Source organism: Protopterus annectens, chromosome 6.part1 (genome assembly GCF_019279795.1).
Source record: "Protopterus annectens isolate FY-2018-M chromosome 6.part1, PAN1.0, whole genome shotgun sequence".
Classification (NCBI taxonomy): domain Eukaryota; kingdom Metazoa; phylum Chordata; order Ceratodontiformes; family Protopteridae; genus Protopterus; species Protopterus annectens.
In genome coordinates this window covers 455,384,731-455,402,524 of record NC_056738.1, presented here as the reverse complement: position 1 = coordinate 455,402,524, position 17,794 = coordinate 455,384,731, and the positions used below count along the sequence as shown (strand labels likewise).

Sequence of the window (17,794 nt, the reverse complement as noted above, 5' to 3'; positions counted from 1 at the left end):
CCGGCTGTAATCTGCTTAAAAAATCCCATGGATCTCTTAATATATGACTGTGACCATTCAACATTGATTTTAGTTTTCTATCAATGTAGACTGCAAATGGGTAGATCTTAGAATCCTGTGCAGCTGTTAACAGTCACTATGGGGAGGCAGCCAAATGGGTGTGTGTTTTCTGTATCCCAAACACTGCTAAATATTTTTACTTAATGTTTATTGCAAAGAACAGTATGTTTTGAACTGGGGGTTGTTTCTTTAAGACAATGAATTAATTGGTTTAAGTCATGAAATGTGGGATATTTAAATGACATTTTGTTCATCTTTGATTTATTCTGATGAAGTCCCATGTACTGGGGATGAAAGCACTTAACACAGATTTTAAATAAATGTTATTTTAGAAGTTTTGCCAGTGCAATTGTATTTTAGAAGTCAAGAACTGTCATTTAGCCTTGCACTACGTGGACTTTGTATGGTTGATTTCATATGGCAATTGATGAGATATTTCCTGCACCACTGGTTTCTCCTTCAACTAGGGCTTCAGTGGTCTATCCTGCTGAGTGATATCAGAGTTAGGTTTTCTACACTAAATCCTTCACTTCACAGGTAATCCATAACCTATCTACTTCTTTAATTTCTCCATTACTAATCCTCTTTTCTATATTTCCTCCATTTTCTTATTTTTTGTATTGTAAAATTTTCCATGTCCAAATGCTTTTGCCTGTATTTCTCTTCAAATATCTTTGGCATTGCATTTTTTGTATTTATTAGTTTTGCTTATGAGTAGCCACGGTGGTACAGTGGTAGCGCTGTTACCTCACAGCAAGAGGTTCTCCCGCTCGATTCTCAGCTTGGCTTGAGAGTGCCTTCTGTGTGGAGACTGCATGTCCTCCCCGCGTTGGGGCAGCGTTCGAAAGACATATGTGCGTAAATGGGTGTGCCTTCATTGAAGGTTGGGCGTCGAGCTGGCACCTTGACGTTTCGTAAAAATCTACTGCCAATCATTAGCGGACTGAGTTCTGCTGTGGCGACCCCTTACCGGGAATAAGTCGAAAGACAAACAACAACATTAGTTTTGCTTTATCCTTTCCATAAATATTGCACCATATTAAATCTCTTTCTTTCCCATGTCCATATTTCTTCTTCAAATGTCTCCTGCTTTTCCTGTTTCACCTTACTTTGGGTACTTGTTGTTCCATCATGATGTGATATAACCTATGTTAGACTCTCTATACTAAATTCTTCACTTCACATATATTCCCTAATTTCAACTTCTATTTTAACTTCTACTTTACTAATCTTCTTTGTGATCTTATTATTTTTTTTTATTGTGAAATATTCCATATCCTTATGCCTTTGCTTGCATTTCTCTTCAAATATCTTTGGGGATGCCTTTTTTGTGATGCTTAATTTGGCTTTCTCCTTTGCATAACTATTGCACTATATCATATGTCTCTTCCCCATGTCCATACTTCTTTTTTATACTTTCCAAAGTCTCTAGATTTTGCTCTTTAAATTTTTGCACTTCCCAAGTCGCTTCTTTTTCCAAACGGCCCAAGGTTTCTTGGTCTACACAATGTTTTTCATAAATCTGTTGCATTAATGAACACAAATTTTTATTTGAAGCTTCTGACAGTTTTCTTTGTGTTAGTATTTTTCTTTCCTCTAATTTCTCTTAATCCATTTGTATATATTCTGTCTGGAAATGCTGGGCTTCTTGCATAATAGTAACAATACATAATTTCTTTCTTATCCTCAATAGTCCATTCTGTCATCTTTATGGCTCTTTTCTGGCCTATCAGTTTTTGTGGACTACTCTTCCTTCTATAACAGGGGGACCATCATCCCCTTGGGCCTGGCCTAGCCCCACTACAGGAATGCTTCTGTGTCTTGAAGATTCTACACTATCATTTTTTCCAGGCCTGGTATCAGCGCACCTACCAGGATTGGGCACTTTTTTATCCTGGGTCTTGTGCACCCTGCTATCTTTTTATTTTTTAATCTAATTCTGTCCATGACATATGCTATATAAAATACAGTCTATTAATCAGTATTATCTTGGTGAGATTTTATGAAAAACAGGGTCCACATTGTGAAGGTACTCACCAAGACTTCAGGATGCATTCAGTTCCAGCAATACTACTCTCCTTTGCTTGCTGACTTACCATCTCTCCATTCGGACCTCTTCTCCAGTGAAGTAAATATGATGATCTCTAAAGCCCACATTAGCTACACCAATAAGCCTATAAGCAAAAGGTGTCCACACTGCTGAAGATACAGCCTTACTGGTTGTAAGTATAAAGTTAAAATTTCTGAAGGAAGACTGTCTCTGCAGAAGCCTTGACTCTGAATCACATGACCAGAGTTCAGGTAGTGAACCTGATTCATGACAAATCAACTGGAAGTAGGTAGAAGGACTAAGTTTCACTGCTGCGAGTTCATCTAACACTGGAGGAGAGGTGAAGTTTTCAGGTAAACGCTAACAGTTCTTGATAGAGACAAAGGAAGGTCATCCAGTGATGCATACACTACATAATGTATACTGGGTACTGGGTGAGGCAGCAGGTAGAACACAATAAAAAAGCAATTTGCAGGTGTCAGAATGCCACCATATTGGGGCACCAATGATCTTGTCTCTGTCTGCTCCCTTATACCTCCCACTAAAAGATTCCTTGCTTATGGAGCCCCAGTACATGAAGCAGGCTGAGCAGGTATCGGGGATGACAGAATACAAGATCAAGAAGAGAATTTGGACATGGCTAATGGCAAACAGTTGTGGCAAGAATAAAAAAAATGAATAAGTAAATAAGAAGATAAATAATGCTCCTGAGGGACATGGAATCTGATATGGGAAGTCCCTGCCCTTTTGAACCTTGGAATGTAGAGGGAAGATCGCATCTGTAAAGGCCATTAAAGATTATGTAAGCAGAAATTTACGAATCAACTAATTTTGATAGCAGTTTTACTCTACTGTCACAGCATGTTGAGGAAAAGTCAACAAAACAGATGAGTCTGCCTGCTGGTTAATTAAACAGTAAGCAATGGAGTATGGAATGTAGAGTATTTAATCACTTGTCCTTCCTGTGGGCAACCCAGGCTTCCAGAAATGCAGTGCTTCTAGCAATCATGGGTGAATACCACCCCACCCCACCATTAATTATTGTTTCATTATAACACATGCCTTCAATCGCCTGTCTTTAGCTTCTCAGACTTTAATTTCAAAAGACTTTCATAATGGGAACTTGTTTCCCATGAAAGAATGCAAGAAATTAACTCCCTATTAATACTCATACTTTCAGGAACAGCAGTGCTATAAGAATCATGACAGTCAAAGAACAAAATAGAAGACTCATCCTCACTTAATTATGCAAAGCAGAACCAAAGCAGATGTAATACACAGAGGACCAGGGTTATACTCTCAGATCAGGAAACCTGATGTAAGAAAAGTGCCTAACAAAGTTTTGTTAAAGCATCCTTCACTATTGTTATGTTCTAGTCAGTGCACAGCTTAAACAGTTGCAACAATGGAACCATGTTGAGAAGCATAAATAGGTCTAAAAACTATAATACACTTCATATAGCTGCACTTTTATTCCTGCAGCAGCATAAGCTGTATTACAGTTTTTAAAGCTATTACAGAAACAGTGACTGACTGCTTCTGGCTTGTGAGACAGCATTACTGTGATACAGCTTTCAGAACTGTAAAATACTTCACACAATCCTACACTATTTTTCTTCTCTCACTTGTAATACACTGAAACAACTAAAGTTCGATGTATTGCAAAATAATATGTTGCATCACTAAGTGCACTATACCTTTCAAAACTGTAAAACACTTAAGTTTTCCTAAAATATTTTTGTCTCTCAATCTGGCAGAAAAACAGCAGGTAAAGCTCGAAGTACAACAAAGAATTATGATCTGGTCTCTCCAATCATAGTTAAATGCTCATAAAAAAAGGATGCAAAGATTCACTTTGTGAGTTTTTCTTCTCTGCCCCCTTAAAGTGAATTTCTTAACATTTATTTGAATTTCTTAACAAGGGAAATCACAATGGACCTATTTCAGTTTCAGCCAAGGAGTGCAAAAAAAAACATTAAATACAATTAATTACATTTGCGTGAAGAAAGAAGAACTATAAGCAATTATAACAGGTGAAGAAATAACTTATATTCATGTATTTTTGAAGAGAAGAAAGACGAGGAGGGCATATAAGTTGGTGTAGAAGGAGGTTAGGTTACACGCCCATAGAGAGAGAGAGAGCGCGAGCGAGCACATCTGATTAAGTTATGACCTGAGGTAGACTTTTAATTGCGAGTGTAATTATGGGATATGAGGAGTAATCTTTATGACAGCAAGACAGATTCCTACTGTTTGGGTCCAAGAAAAGAAAAGGCATGGTGAGCCACCAACTTGTGGTGTTAGGGAGAGTGGACCTGGTTAAAACTTTTTAGATTCCATCCATTTCTCAAACATATAATAAACTGGATATGATTAGAGACCCACTCATAATCCCCTATATTACAAATTATACTCAAGAACCCAAATGTCTGCACTCCAACTGCTCCAGTTATGACACTGGTCATGGTCTCACATCCCCTCAACATCTCCTAAGATATGTGCATTATAGTATGGCACACATACAGCATCATACCCTAGAGAATGCCCCCACAGCAGAGTGAGGACTTCTCCCTCTGAGAAATGCATCCCCATATATATTTCAACTGAATCCCTAGGACCTATGTCAAGTCAAATAAGGAGTTCAGGAGGAAGGCTCATTTCCTCGATTTTCCACATTCTTCCATCCCTCACTTATTCACAGCACAGGCAGTCTGTAGTGCTTTCCATCTCAGTCACAAACTGTCAGCAGACCAGCAGCCCCTTGTACAACTGCCCGGGAAGTTCAGTTATAACTAAAATTGAATCCTTCCATGCTGGCTGCCCTTCCAACACTTCAAGCCTCAACCCAGGTCACTGGTAGCTCTGACGAAATGTCAGCCTCCACCAATTTTTGCAAGTAAGAGTTTAGCTTTACAAAGATTATCTACCAGTGGTATGAAAATGCTAAGAAATGCCAAGCACTCAACTTTCAAAAGGCAAATGTACAAAGGCATAAAGACTCATCATTTCACAGTACGAGTTTCTAGTCACAGTTTAGGACTAAAAATGAATCTACATTTAAATGAACAGTAAAGTTAATATCTATTTGTCTGAAAGAAATTAAAACAAAGTCCACAGTTCAAGACAGTACTGCCTGCTGGTACAGTTGCAATTTCTTCCACATATGACAGATTGACCTTGTACAAAGTCAAAAAAAAAAAAAAAAAAAAGCAATGAAATTGACAGGAATCAGGGTTTGACACTTACGTGCGCTGGAGCAGAAGACAGTAATCAACCATGACAGGCACCATGTCCTATGGAGAGACCACAAAACCTATGTCAGCATCATCTCAAAACCCTTAGAGAATACAGCAGACAGACACGTACATTCATTTATGTCAAAGTCTCCCGCAAGGTCAAGCAAAATAGTCATACTGTTAAATGTTTAGCATTTACTAGCCCTCTAGCAAGTTTGCTGCTTAACAATGACTTCTACAGTAGCAATGTTATGAAATGTTGACATCCATTTATAAGCACATACATGTAGACTTCAAAGACTGCAAATTTGCAATAGCTGTAAATGCAGATATATCTTAAAAATAATATATATTCTCAAAAAGAGATCACATTACAATGGCCAAAAAAATCACTTCCTTCTACAGCCTACATTTTACACAAAAGATACTACTGTATGTGTGTAAGCAACAGAGTTAGGATGTGCAAATTGAAAACATAATGGCATCTAACATACAGTAGTCATTTTAGTGCACACCAAAGGTTTACTTACAATTTCATTTCACTGTAATAATGTATTGTTGTTCTCACATGTGCATTCTTGGAGTGAAATTTACGTTAAACCAATTTGTTTAACACCTACAAACCACTGGAGAAAGAAAAAAAGATTTATTTTCCCTAGCTGGAAACATGCACATGGCTTTGGATATCAATGAATTGAAACAAAATTTTCCAAACCAGAATATAGGCACGCAACATGCCCAGTGGGAATGTCACACATTCAGTAACGTGTTATGGCAAAAGTCCCCAATGAGCAACTTAAGACAGTTAATACCAGTATTTTCTCATTAAATCTGAGTAAGAGGGACTAGGGTCTTTTCAGACCTGATGAAAAGAAAGCCAAGTTACATTAAACTATTAGTTAGTTTGGGAAAGGTGAATGGTATCATAGTGAGCAGAGAGTATCCAAGAAGATCAAGGATTGTGGTATGCGGCCCTCTTATCTTCCAAATTACTTTTTTAGCATTCTGTCTTACCTCTCTGGTGAGTACAATGTCAATTATGTGGTGAAGTTTCTGTCAGGAAGCAGAAACACATTCTACTACGTCAATATGAGGAAGCCCTATACCGAATTAGAGACAAGTATTTAGTGTATGTGGTGGGTTACATGAGGTAATAAGAGGGGGATAGTGAGACACTGACTGCTGCCACAGTGCATCACAATAGTTATCCAATATGCAGGCTCAAGAAATACAAACTGTGATATGAGAATTTAGGGATATGTTCACTGCTTCATTCTATGGCTTATTTGCAAATTCAATTTACTTGTGTATTTTCAACTACTGCAAATAATGTTCTCTACTCTAATGTCAACACTCATATTGCAGAGCTGCAGACAAACCGAAAAAAAAAAAAACACTGGAAATCCAGGAGATGCTCATTCTGAGGTTAAATCATGTGAAGTCAATAATCCTAACTCGGACCTGCAGCTATACGGCATAAAATTTATTTGGGTGTGGCAGCTTAGGCAGCAGTACACATTTGCTATAAGCTTTCAAGGCAAAATGGCCCGTGTGTACTATTTTCAGTTCAGCAATGAACAGCATGCAACTATAATTTGTAGCACTCACATATGACAATTTTACCAGCAAATCATGATAGTCTCCTCAAACTTTTTCCCTTCAAAAGTTTGAGGAGGTATTTTAATTTAGATTTGTGCAGGAATGTACCCTGCCATGTACTCACTCACCAGGGCAGATGTTGACAAATCAGTGCCATTGTTGAAACAAACAAGTTATGTAGACCTATTTCTTTAAATGAGAAGGCCATCTCAGGTCAGCCCCTCAATATGTGGACCAAACCCATATTCCACATTTTTAAACATCTTGACATGCAGCGTTATTGATTTAAACTTGGAAGCAGTTACCAAGGAAAGTATTAATGAACGCGCCTCTTAAATTATGCATTTTGGAAGAAACAGCACTGGTGAAGATTTATAGCCATGTGCTTGGAATCATCATTGAAGACGTCTAGTCCCCTGCAGTAACTGAAGTTTGTATATTAGCACCATAATACAAGGGTCTAGAATATTTTAGGGGATCATAATAAACCGTAAGATATCCAATTACTGAAACACTAACTGTTGTGTGCAACTCAACTAAATGTCAGAAATACTGCCATTACATTGTAGTGACTAGGAAACAAATTAATATTATCGGTAACTAAAGATCTGTGTAAATAGATAAAACTCAATAAAACAACTGATCACAAACTGCAGTTTTTAAAGAGGGCTACACCCTACTATACTTTCAAATGTAGACAGGAGTATCCATCATACCCTAAAGTCAAAGCAGCACAACTTTACAGAAAAGTTAATTTCCAGGAAAAAAACATCAACTTTCCCTTCACTCAACAATAGCTCAAACCTGAAGTTGTAAAACGTGAGGTTGGGAGTGTAAGGTGAAAATATCCCACGGTGGGACTGTACAGGGAAGTATATCCCCTGCTGCAAAAAATAGTTAAATAAATATTCAAAATCAAGGGCATCACTTCACAGAAGACCATGCAGGATTAATGTGCTAATCATGTCCACAAACACAATGCTCAACAAAATGGCACCTGACAAAATACTATTTTTATTTTCATTTTTCTTTGTATCTTTACTCTTTAGCTAAATAATTATCTTCAACTTATTTCATTTTTTCCTGACAATATGACTTACAAAATATTTCTTTTTTGATTCTCTTGTAAGTCACTTCAAATGTTTCTTTGCTAAATCAGAAGTCATGCCTTTATAGTATCCAGCTTTCTGGCACAGTTAAAACAAAACTACACCCAATAAGGGTACCGTTATTGGGTGTAGTTTTGCTTTATTTGTTGGCATACCCTTATTGGGTGTAGTTTTGTTTTATTTGTTGGTAACATCGAAATAAAGAAGTGGATTTCCTTGTCCGTTTTTTGGTTTTTGTTATTTTTTTTCTAGCACAGTTGTTGCACAGTCAGGACCTAAACAAACAAACACTAGGTGTGGAAGTCTTTACATGGTATGCACCTCCCCCAAGTACAATTGTTTATTGTATATGTGGGCATTAATATTTCTTTGATGCTTCCATCATTGTTGATTGAAAAAAAATACTGAAATAAGAAAATCTGTGACTAAATTATGAGCTATTATGCTGTGATATTTTGTTATAATAAAGCTGTCATGCAGTGGTACTCACAAAACAGCAATACGTACTGGGGATGGGGGGTGGTTACAGAAGCAGAGTCTGGCCTGGCAGATCTTCTAGGGATGTGTAGTCTGAAATCCAAGATATAGTCAATGCATCATTCATCACTCAAGCTCTGGATATCAAATGACTCATCACATAAGACAATCCTTTTCATTTTCATCTGGACAATGACAGACAGGTACATCAACAAAAGAAAGGGAATCATCCTTCTTCCACAGTTTTTTTCCTGGCCCAACAAGACAAAACTAGTCAGGAAGTAAAGAACAGCATACTTTGAGTGGCAGACTTGGGAGGAGAGAGGGGGGGGGGTGTCTAGCCTAATGGAACACTTTGACGGGGGGGTTACACTTATCAGCAAAATTCAAAGTGAATGATTATCAAGCAGTATTACTGTAGGGTAGCAGGTCCTGTCCTAGGATCTCCCTAAACAAATGACACATTAAGGTCTGGTCTAATACATCACACTCATGTTTTGCATACAATGTCCAGGCTGAATGTTCTGTTAAGAATTAAACCTGGGACAAAGTTGCTGCAGCATAGATGTCCTGCACATGAAGACTTCTATTGCATGTTGTGGAAGTCTTCTTAGGAAGGAGACAATGGTGGCAAACATAACCTCTAAGCCAAGCAGAGAAGGTATCACTCTGCCTGCCTTTGGCAAAGGCAACAAAATAGCTGTGATTTAGAAGTCTAAGCAGCTATCTTACAAAGTTAACACCAGAGTGCCCTTTGGGCATATAATGTGTTCAATACACTTTCCCCAGGGTTAGCCTTTTCCAGAAAACACGAGAACATGTACAAACTGGCTTAAAATAAACATAGGGATCACCTTCAGCAGGAACTATGGGTTGTATGAAATATGAAAGGTGACCCAATCCTTCTAAAAATAAGTTCATTTTTCCTCTGTTCAGAAAGACTAAGTCAGACATTCTTCTGGGTGAGGTAACTGCCAACAGAAATAAATCTTTCCAATAAAAATAAAGGTTATGGGAAGATACAAGCTTGAAAGAAGGCAAAGTCAGACCTCCCAGAATGAAACTTAAGTCCAATGGGGCTGAATATGAATGGGTGGGTGGAGATGGAGAAAACCTCTCAGAAAGATCTTCACTACATCCAAATGGGCTACCACCTACTATACCACAGGCTCACAAAATGCTAAAACTGCAGAAAGATGAACCTTCACTTATACAGAAAAAAGGGATCAATGACCCCATCCACCTCCCACAGAGTAAACATCTTCCATTTCAGAGTGCATGTCACCTTTATGTCTGACTTCTTGGCAGAAAGGAGAAACAAGAAATCTTCAGGCAGCACACTGTACATGGCTAATGTCCTGACCTCAGAAGCTAGGCAGGTAGCTACAGCACCTCCAGAATAAGGTACAAGTATGCAACACATAAAATGCAATAAGGAGATCTAGTGCCACAATGAGTGGATAAGGTGGAGCTTAGGTCAGCTGCTGGATTGGGAAAATCAAATTCAAGTACAATATGTTAGCAGAACTATAATGCCTTTACCTACCCGAACCATGCAACTTCAGAAAAAAATGCTGAGTGAGTAGGTCAGAAGGTGAACATGAACTCCCTGCTCGATAAAATTAACCATGTATCTGAACACATTACCCTAGTACTTGACCCTCATAGTAGAACATCAACTTTGCAATGAATGGAACTGTGAACAGATCTACTTCAGTAATGACAGAGTTCCCAAACAGGTACTGCACTATGCTCTGCTTAACTTCTCACTCATAATCTGGGAGTTCTGCCCTGCTAGGGACATCTATCTGGACAGTGGGTACTCCTGGAATACGCTGAGTAACCAGATAAAAACTGAAAGCCCAAGACAGCTACTGACTGAGAAGCATGTTAACTTCACCTCTCCTAACAAGAAAAACAGTAACTGTCAAAAACAGCCAGGAAATATACTGATTTGATTTAAATTCATTTCCTGGATAAAGATGGTTCTGTTTCAATGTCAGTAACAAGAAAGCTAAAGATAAAGTGAAGAAAAAGGGAGAGGATAAAGTTTAATATGTTAGATAAGGACTGAGTAGGATTCAGTGAGATGCAGACCAGTGTAAGGTGCAGAGGAAGGTTACGGCTTCAAATAACTCTGAAAAAAATATTCAAGCTACATTAAAATAAGTGAGACCTTACAGAAATGTATAGATGGAAATAACAAAAAACTAGAAAAATAGAGAAAGCACTCAATAACTGCTATGACACATTGGTCAAGCTACAAATGTCAGAAAAGGAGATTAGGGAGAGACTAAAAAAAAATTTGCCATCTCCAAAAAATGGTTTATTTTGAAGACAATGCAAGGAAAAAATGAAGTTTACAGTCATTCTTGAGAAGCTAGAAGGAACAGATTATACAAGCTTTATTAAGACCAGTATCAGCAATTGGTTTGGTGTCCCATAGCATTATATACTGATGGAAAGAACACGTTGTGTTCACTTCCCAAGAAGTCTTTTAAGAAAGCAACCAAGATGAATACTTGTGAAGATAACATCTTTTTGTTGATATGCTTGTAACAAAAATGTGGAAAGTAGAAAAGTTTTGAAAGTTGGAGACACAAGAGTATTTGTAGAAAATAACTATTCTGCTTACACCAGAAAAAAACAGAACAGATTTATTCTAGCCATGATGGACTGTTGCCAAGCTAGGGTGAGGTTTAAACTGCTCTATCATGCAGTACTTTATTCCTGGGGGCTCAAAAACATTTATGGAAGCTGACCAGGAGATGGAAGGAATTAAGCAATTTAACCAGCAACAACTGAATAAGAAAGGGGGGGGCATCTTCAACTAATGATAATCCGAGAGAGAGGGAAGGGAAAAATATCAGTCACATCCTTCCCCTTGTTCCAAAAAATAATGTTGGAAAAACAAAGGGCAGCATAACACCTAATCAGGAGAACTGTTGGAAGCAGGACTGAGTCGGGTACCAGCGGAGGTCAAAGATAAACTGTCTCTGAGGGGACTGAAGCAGAAGTAGACCTGTAACTTAAGTGAAGCAGCGTGAATCCATCAACTTTACTTTGTGGACAGTAGGAATGAAAGAGAATAGAACCTTTTGTTTAAATTACATTCTACTTGCAGCTCACTGCAAGTCAACCTGCTGTCCTATTTGTTCCTCACAGGGTGACAGCTGTTCCCTTTTCACTCACTGCCCATTAAGCAAGACCAGATTCATGCAGCTCTCATTCAGGCAGCCATTACAGCATTTTTTTATGCAATCTAACCCCTTCCTCTGATAATGTGGACTCTGCATCATTATCCTTTTTCTATCAAGGAAAACAACCTACATAGTGCCCTTATTTACGCAGTGATAATATTAGAAGGATGGGTTCTTTCAGTAATAGTGGAGGGAAAAAAAGGACGGACATGTTCGGTTTCTGACAGTGATGGTCTACACGCTTGGAAACAGAATTACCATGTATGTCTTGAACAAGAATGCACCTTTCGAATCAAGTAGAATGCTAATGGAAATAAGCTTTCAGCAAGGTATCCCAGTTACAGGGGAAGAGTGTAATATGCCCTGTAATAATGTCAACATGTCATGGAGCCTAAGGAGAGAGACTATTAATATAGAAGGCAGATGTTTAAGGAGATATATGAAATTATTCAGGATGCAGGACACAGTAGTAGCCTTAGGAACACAAGAGGAATTTACTTACCATTCTCACAGCCTCAAACATGGGCCAAAATGGACATATACTTTTACACAAGTGTGTGCTCATGTACTTGAGGGAACAGAGGTATATCTGATTATAACACCTGACAATGTACCTATAAAGGTTAGAAAGAGGGCCACAAGCATTGACAATAAAGGTGACACAGACATCTGTGCTTTCCTGTGTATTTACAGAAAAGGTAGGCTTTACACAGCGAGTAGCTGATGAGATTTGAGTAATATTAATAAGGGAAGAAAATGTGTCAAATGAAATTGCTGGTGCTTGGGAAGCAGTGGAAAGATTCTTTAGAGATGGAGTTGAAATAAATGAAAGAAAAATGGTATCAAACATATTGTGAAGGGCTAGCAAACAGCAAAATGCTGCAAAAATGTTTAGAGAAACTTACTGATGAGTAAGCAAAGCAACTGAGAGCTGTCAGGAAGAGTATTAAGTAATGTATGGGCAATATCCATGACTGTTGTAAAGTGTTGTTTAGGCAACAACTAAAAGAAAATAAGCCTAGAGCACAAACAATTTTAAGACAGAAATTGCAGTGTATTGGTACAGTTCTTGTGTCCGTTTTACAGCTCATTTTATTTCTATGTGTACCCCTGATGTTAAAGCTGCAAACAGATTGAAAACAAAACATGGTTTATGACTTTTCTGATGTTTTAGTTTCACTATCAACTCATTTTTTCTTTGGAACACCACCATAAAATTATGTCAACTTGGGTTTTCACAAAAAAAAATCACATGCAACAAAGCATTCTGGGTAATCAAAACACCAAATTCTTTAAAGGAACAGCTACTTACATTACGGGTTCACTAACAAATCAAATGTTAATTTTCAGTGCAGGGTATGACACCTGTAAGGCAAGCAGCAATTTGTTTTACCAAGATACAAGACTCCCTTGTTGCTGCATTTGGCATGGAAAAGTATTAGATTATACGACAATGTCAGTAGTGAAGCTTTATGATTTCAGCTTTTTATGATGTCACGGCAGACGTATTCAGCTTCAAGAATTGCTTCAAAGGGCCATTCTTCTCAATAAAATTAATTAACAAAATACATTTCTGCACAAGACACTGTAGAACTTGATAATGTACACAAGGAAATTACTGATATCATTAAGGATTTGTTATTTACATTTGCTATGAAAAGTGTGACAATGCACTTTAAGGAAACACGGAAAGTGGAGACAGCAGCAGAAAAGCTGAGGGACCCTAAGTCTAGGAGGGAAAAAAAGACTATGAAGAAATTATGGAAATATTCCAGGTATTTAATGAAAGTCTTTACAAAGCAGACAAATGGTGTGATCAAAATAAGATTTTGATGGAGAATTTCAAGGCAAACTTGGGCTTGCCAAAGGTGATGGACTTAGAAAGGCCAACATTAATAATTAACATAGATGACAAATAAATAAAAATTCTTCACAGGCAGTTACTAGGCATGCTGTTCAGGATACCAGTGAGAAGCATAACAGAACTTTCCAACTGCCTAAACAGCCATCTGGGCAGTGCTTTGGGCAGCTGGAAAATGCCCAAAGACTGTTTGGTTAAGTGACTTACTCAAAGTCACACAATGGGTAAAGGAAGGCTGAGGAAATCAAACCCTGTACTTCTGGAAGCACCTCAACAGCTAATAGCCTTAATTCCCTGTATTAACTCCCAGACACATGATGGGTAGCTTGGCTACTGGTATAAATGGTACACCTATAGAAATATGGAAGTTGAAGGGAAGATCATAAACATACAGCATAGACAATACCCCACTACAAAGTGAGTATGTTGTTAAGGAACTTGTATGATGGGTTGATCATTTCCATTCTTCTGATCATTATGTAAAGACAACAATGAGGAACTCCTTCTACTTAGTGCAGCTAACTGACAAAGGAATATCATACAGAACTAAAGAAGTCATTATTTCATAATACTCAGCACTGATTTGTTCATGCTATACTTAATACATTTACAAACCTGAACTTAAAGTCTCAAGTGGCCAACAGACTGATCTCAGTCAGTTAACCTCTAAAATACCCAATTTCCAGAAGATCCAAACTACAGTTGGCATCTCAGTCTGCAGCTTCAGAATCTGCCAGTGCATTCACTTCACCAGGAATGAGAATGGCAGAGTGGTATCACTATCACTCAGTACCAGACAGGCATCACATCTCTGCAGAGAGTGCACAACATCAAGACCCTTTGCTTGTTTAGGTACCATAAGATGTATTGGTTGCCATGCCAAACCAAGAGGAATCCCAACAGTAATTTCCCTCCAAGGTTTTGTGACTCAGAAGAAAAAGACCATTTCCACTAAATCATAGAAAAGCTAAGGTGCACTCCTCACCCTCTTAGGGAAGCACTCACTATAAGAACATAGGACAGGTTAATATGCAGTAAGGAGACCCATTTGAAGTTAGTTTCAAGAATATCCACAAACATGTGTAGCCACTGAAATGTCACTGTTTAATGCAGCACCTACATTCTCAGGCAAAGTTGTCTTTGAAGATCACTGTCGCCATCACTGCCACTAGAAATAGGACAGTCCAAGCCTGGGCCCACTTTCATATACCTACCCAGTCCCTAGGCTGCCAAGTTCATGACTTCCTGAGATCTCTTCAAGCATAAATAACTAATATAAGAGAATGTTCAGCTCCATAACAGTGAAGGCAATCTCCTTTGAGGCAAAATCAGAATACTTTTACCACAGTTTATGACTAATTACAAGCACTGCAGCCACAACAGAATCTACTTCAGGGATAAAACAACTTCCTCAGTGGCTTCAGGCACCATTTGTCCAGGAAGGGAAACACATGGAGATCCTTTTCCTGCAAGGTATCAGTAACCACTGCGATGAACCTAATAAATATTCTAGGAATCCAGGAAAGCCAAGCTGTAGAAGATTGTACTGAAAAAGGTAGCCACTCAATAAACAGAAGGAATCTCTTGAAAAAACTCCAGACACTGATATGCCAAAATATACACAACACGTCTAGCAACAAGAAATGTGTGAGAGAAGAAAGCTCGTCTTTTTTCCAAACGTTGGACACCCCTATGCCTCATCTCAGGTGTAGTGCTCTGAATTGCGGAAACAACTCTGTAGAGATGGCTTAGTGTCAAAGAGGAACCTTTTCTGGTGAAGGACCTAACACAGCCCTAGGACATGGCCTTCTGCAGTTGATCATAAATCAGTGTGTGTGTGTGTGTGTGTGTGTATATGTACATATGTATATATATATATATATATATATATATATATATATATATATATATATTTTTTTTTTTTTTTTTTTGAGGGCAGGGGTCCATCTTTAGTTGATCATTTCAGTATACTTTAATACATATACATATGTATACCCTTACAAAGGAAAAGGAATTATCAAATTATACTCTTCTCATAGGTTAGCAAGTGAGAATGGGGTCTACATGGAGACTATAAAATTTAGGGGATGAAATTTGATGTGGGTTTATGTAGTATTAGCCTGTTTTGGCGCAGGAACAGAGCAAGTTGTTAGTGAGGTGGTCTTTGAGCAGAGTTTTGAATTGGTGCAGGTTGGTAGCATTTAGGCTGTGTTAGGGGATTGAATTCCAAAGTTGACATATGTGGTGGGAGTAGCAGGCATCCCTGGCTTTGCTGTTACTTTTGGATACTTGGAGAGTGTTTTGTGTGAGGATCGGAGTTGCCGAGTGTTGGCATATGGTTGGAGTTAACTGTTGTAAGGCTGGGGTTCTGTTTGGCTGGTATATTAGTTGGTGGGTAAAGACAAGTTGGGTATAGGTTAATTGTTGTGGGAGTTCTAGTCAATTTATTTATTGTAAGGCACAGCAGTGATGGGACCTATATGGGGAGCTAGTGGTAAACTTAGCGATTTTACTGTAGGCTGATTCAAGTTTGGTAAGGTCAGTTTTGTTAAGCTTTGTAAAGATGGGAGAAGCATAGAGAACAGTAGATAAGAGATGAATCCTGGTGATGCTTAGTCTAGATTGGCTAGTTGGAAAAGGATTAATTTGGTAGAGAGAGCTTAGTTTGATGTGTGTTTTTTTAATGGTTTGAAAGAGATGTAGGTCAAATTTTAATTTGCTATTAATTGTGACACCTAGTAATTTGGTATGTGAGCTGGTGTTTATGATTGTGTTGTTGGAGGAGTGGATTTGAAAAGCGGCTGAGGGATTGGGTGTTTTGGTAGGGAGAAAGAGCATTAGTTTTGTCTTGTTTGGGTAAAGTATGAGGTTAGTGTTAGCCAGGATTCTACTTCTAGGAAGGATTGTTGTGCCTGTAGTTGTGTTAGAGAGGGGGCAGAGTACATCAGGGTAGAGTCATCTGCATATTGGATGACAGAGGCAAGAGAGGTGGACTTATGGAGTTGATTTGTGAAGATGGTAAAAAGTAGGGGCCTAATATGGAGCATAGTGAAACTCCTATGTTAACAGGGAGCAAAGATGACAGTTCCTGTTGCCATCTAACAGCCTGCTGGCATTTGGTTAGATAGTTGTGGAACCAAGCTAGGGAAGAATGACTGAGATGTAATGTGGCCAGTTCTGACAGCAGTTTTTGGTGTGAAACTTTGTTGAATGCCTTTGAGAGATATAGAAAGATGGATGAGACATATTAATTCAGATTTCTGTGTTCATTTATTGTTAGTAAAAATGAGGAGGGCAGCTGTGGTGCTGTGGTGGGGTTGAAAACAATGTTGTGTGTTTGATAGGAGGTTATTGGAGAGAAGGTAGTTTAGAAGCTGGGAGTGAATACATTTTTCTAGTATTTTGGACAGAGGTGAATGAATGGCAATGGGTCTGTAATTAGTAAGCTCGGTAGAGTTGCCACATTTATGCAGTGGGGTGATGTTGGAGACTTTCCAGATTAGTGGGACATAGTTCTCGGAGATAGAGCAATTGATGAGGATAGAAATGGGGTAGGCAATGACTATGGAAGCAGCTTTGAGGAATTCTGATGGGAGGTTAGCAGCAGCTAGACTGGTTGGCTTTAGCTTACTGAGTAGTTTTTTTATGGTATGGGTTGGGATGGGGTTAAAGGGGGAGGAGTTTACACCCTCACTGTTGGCAACGAGGATTGTAGTAGTGATGCTTTGGATGTAGTTAATAAGTGAGTGAATTGTGTTTATGAAAAAAGGAACTGAATTATGTAGCAATGCTATCATTTGATGGGGGTATGGTAGGACTGGGGGTGGACATACTACCAGGTTGCAGGTTTGTTTATAATGGCACAAAATTTTGGGGGGTTGTTATTGTTTCTTTGCTGTGCAGTGACATAGTAGGCTTTTTTGTCAGCTTTTATCTGGGAATTGGCTTTATTCCCAAGTTGTTTGAAAAGTAGATGATTGTCATTGCTTTTGTTAGTTAGCCAGTGTTCCCATGCCTTGTTCCTTTCTTTTAGTAGGTCTTTGGTGTTATTTGTAAGACAGGGTGTGTTGTGATGTTTTATTCTAGCTATTCTGCAGGGGGATGTTGAGGAAGGCGGTGTTAAAGTGTTGAATGGCATCATCTAGTGGTAGTGTTTTGAGAGGGGAACCAGTTAATTTGCTGAAGGAGGGGGGTTGAAAGTG

At 38.5% G+C, this 17,794-nt stretch overlaps 1 protein-coding gene across 1 annotated transcript in view; it reads right to left on the bottom strand.

The window, feature by feature from the left end:
- The window catches only part of VPS8 (VPS8 subunit of CORVET complex), a 2,195,799-nt gene that overhangs the window by 1,387,994 nt on the left and 790,011 nt on the right, over positions 1–17,794 (bottom strand). Inside the window, exon 15 of the mRNA XM_044075401.1 lies at positions 5,357–5,403. Within this exon, the coding sequence (XP_043931336.1) occupies positions 5,357–5,403 (47 nt within the window). The remainder of the gene's footprint in view (positions 1–5,356; positions 5,404–17,794) is intronic.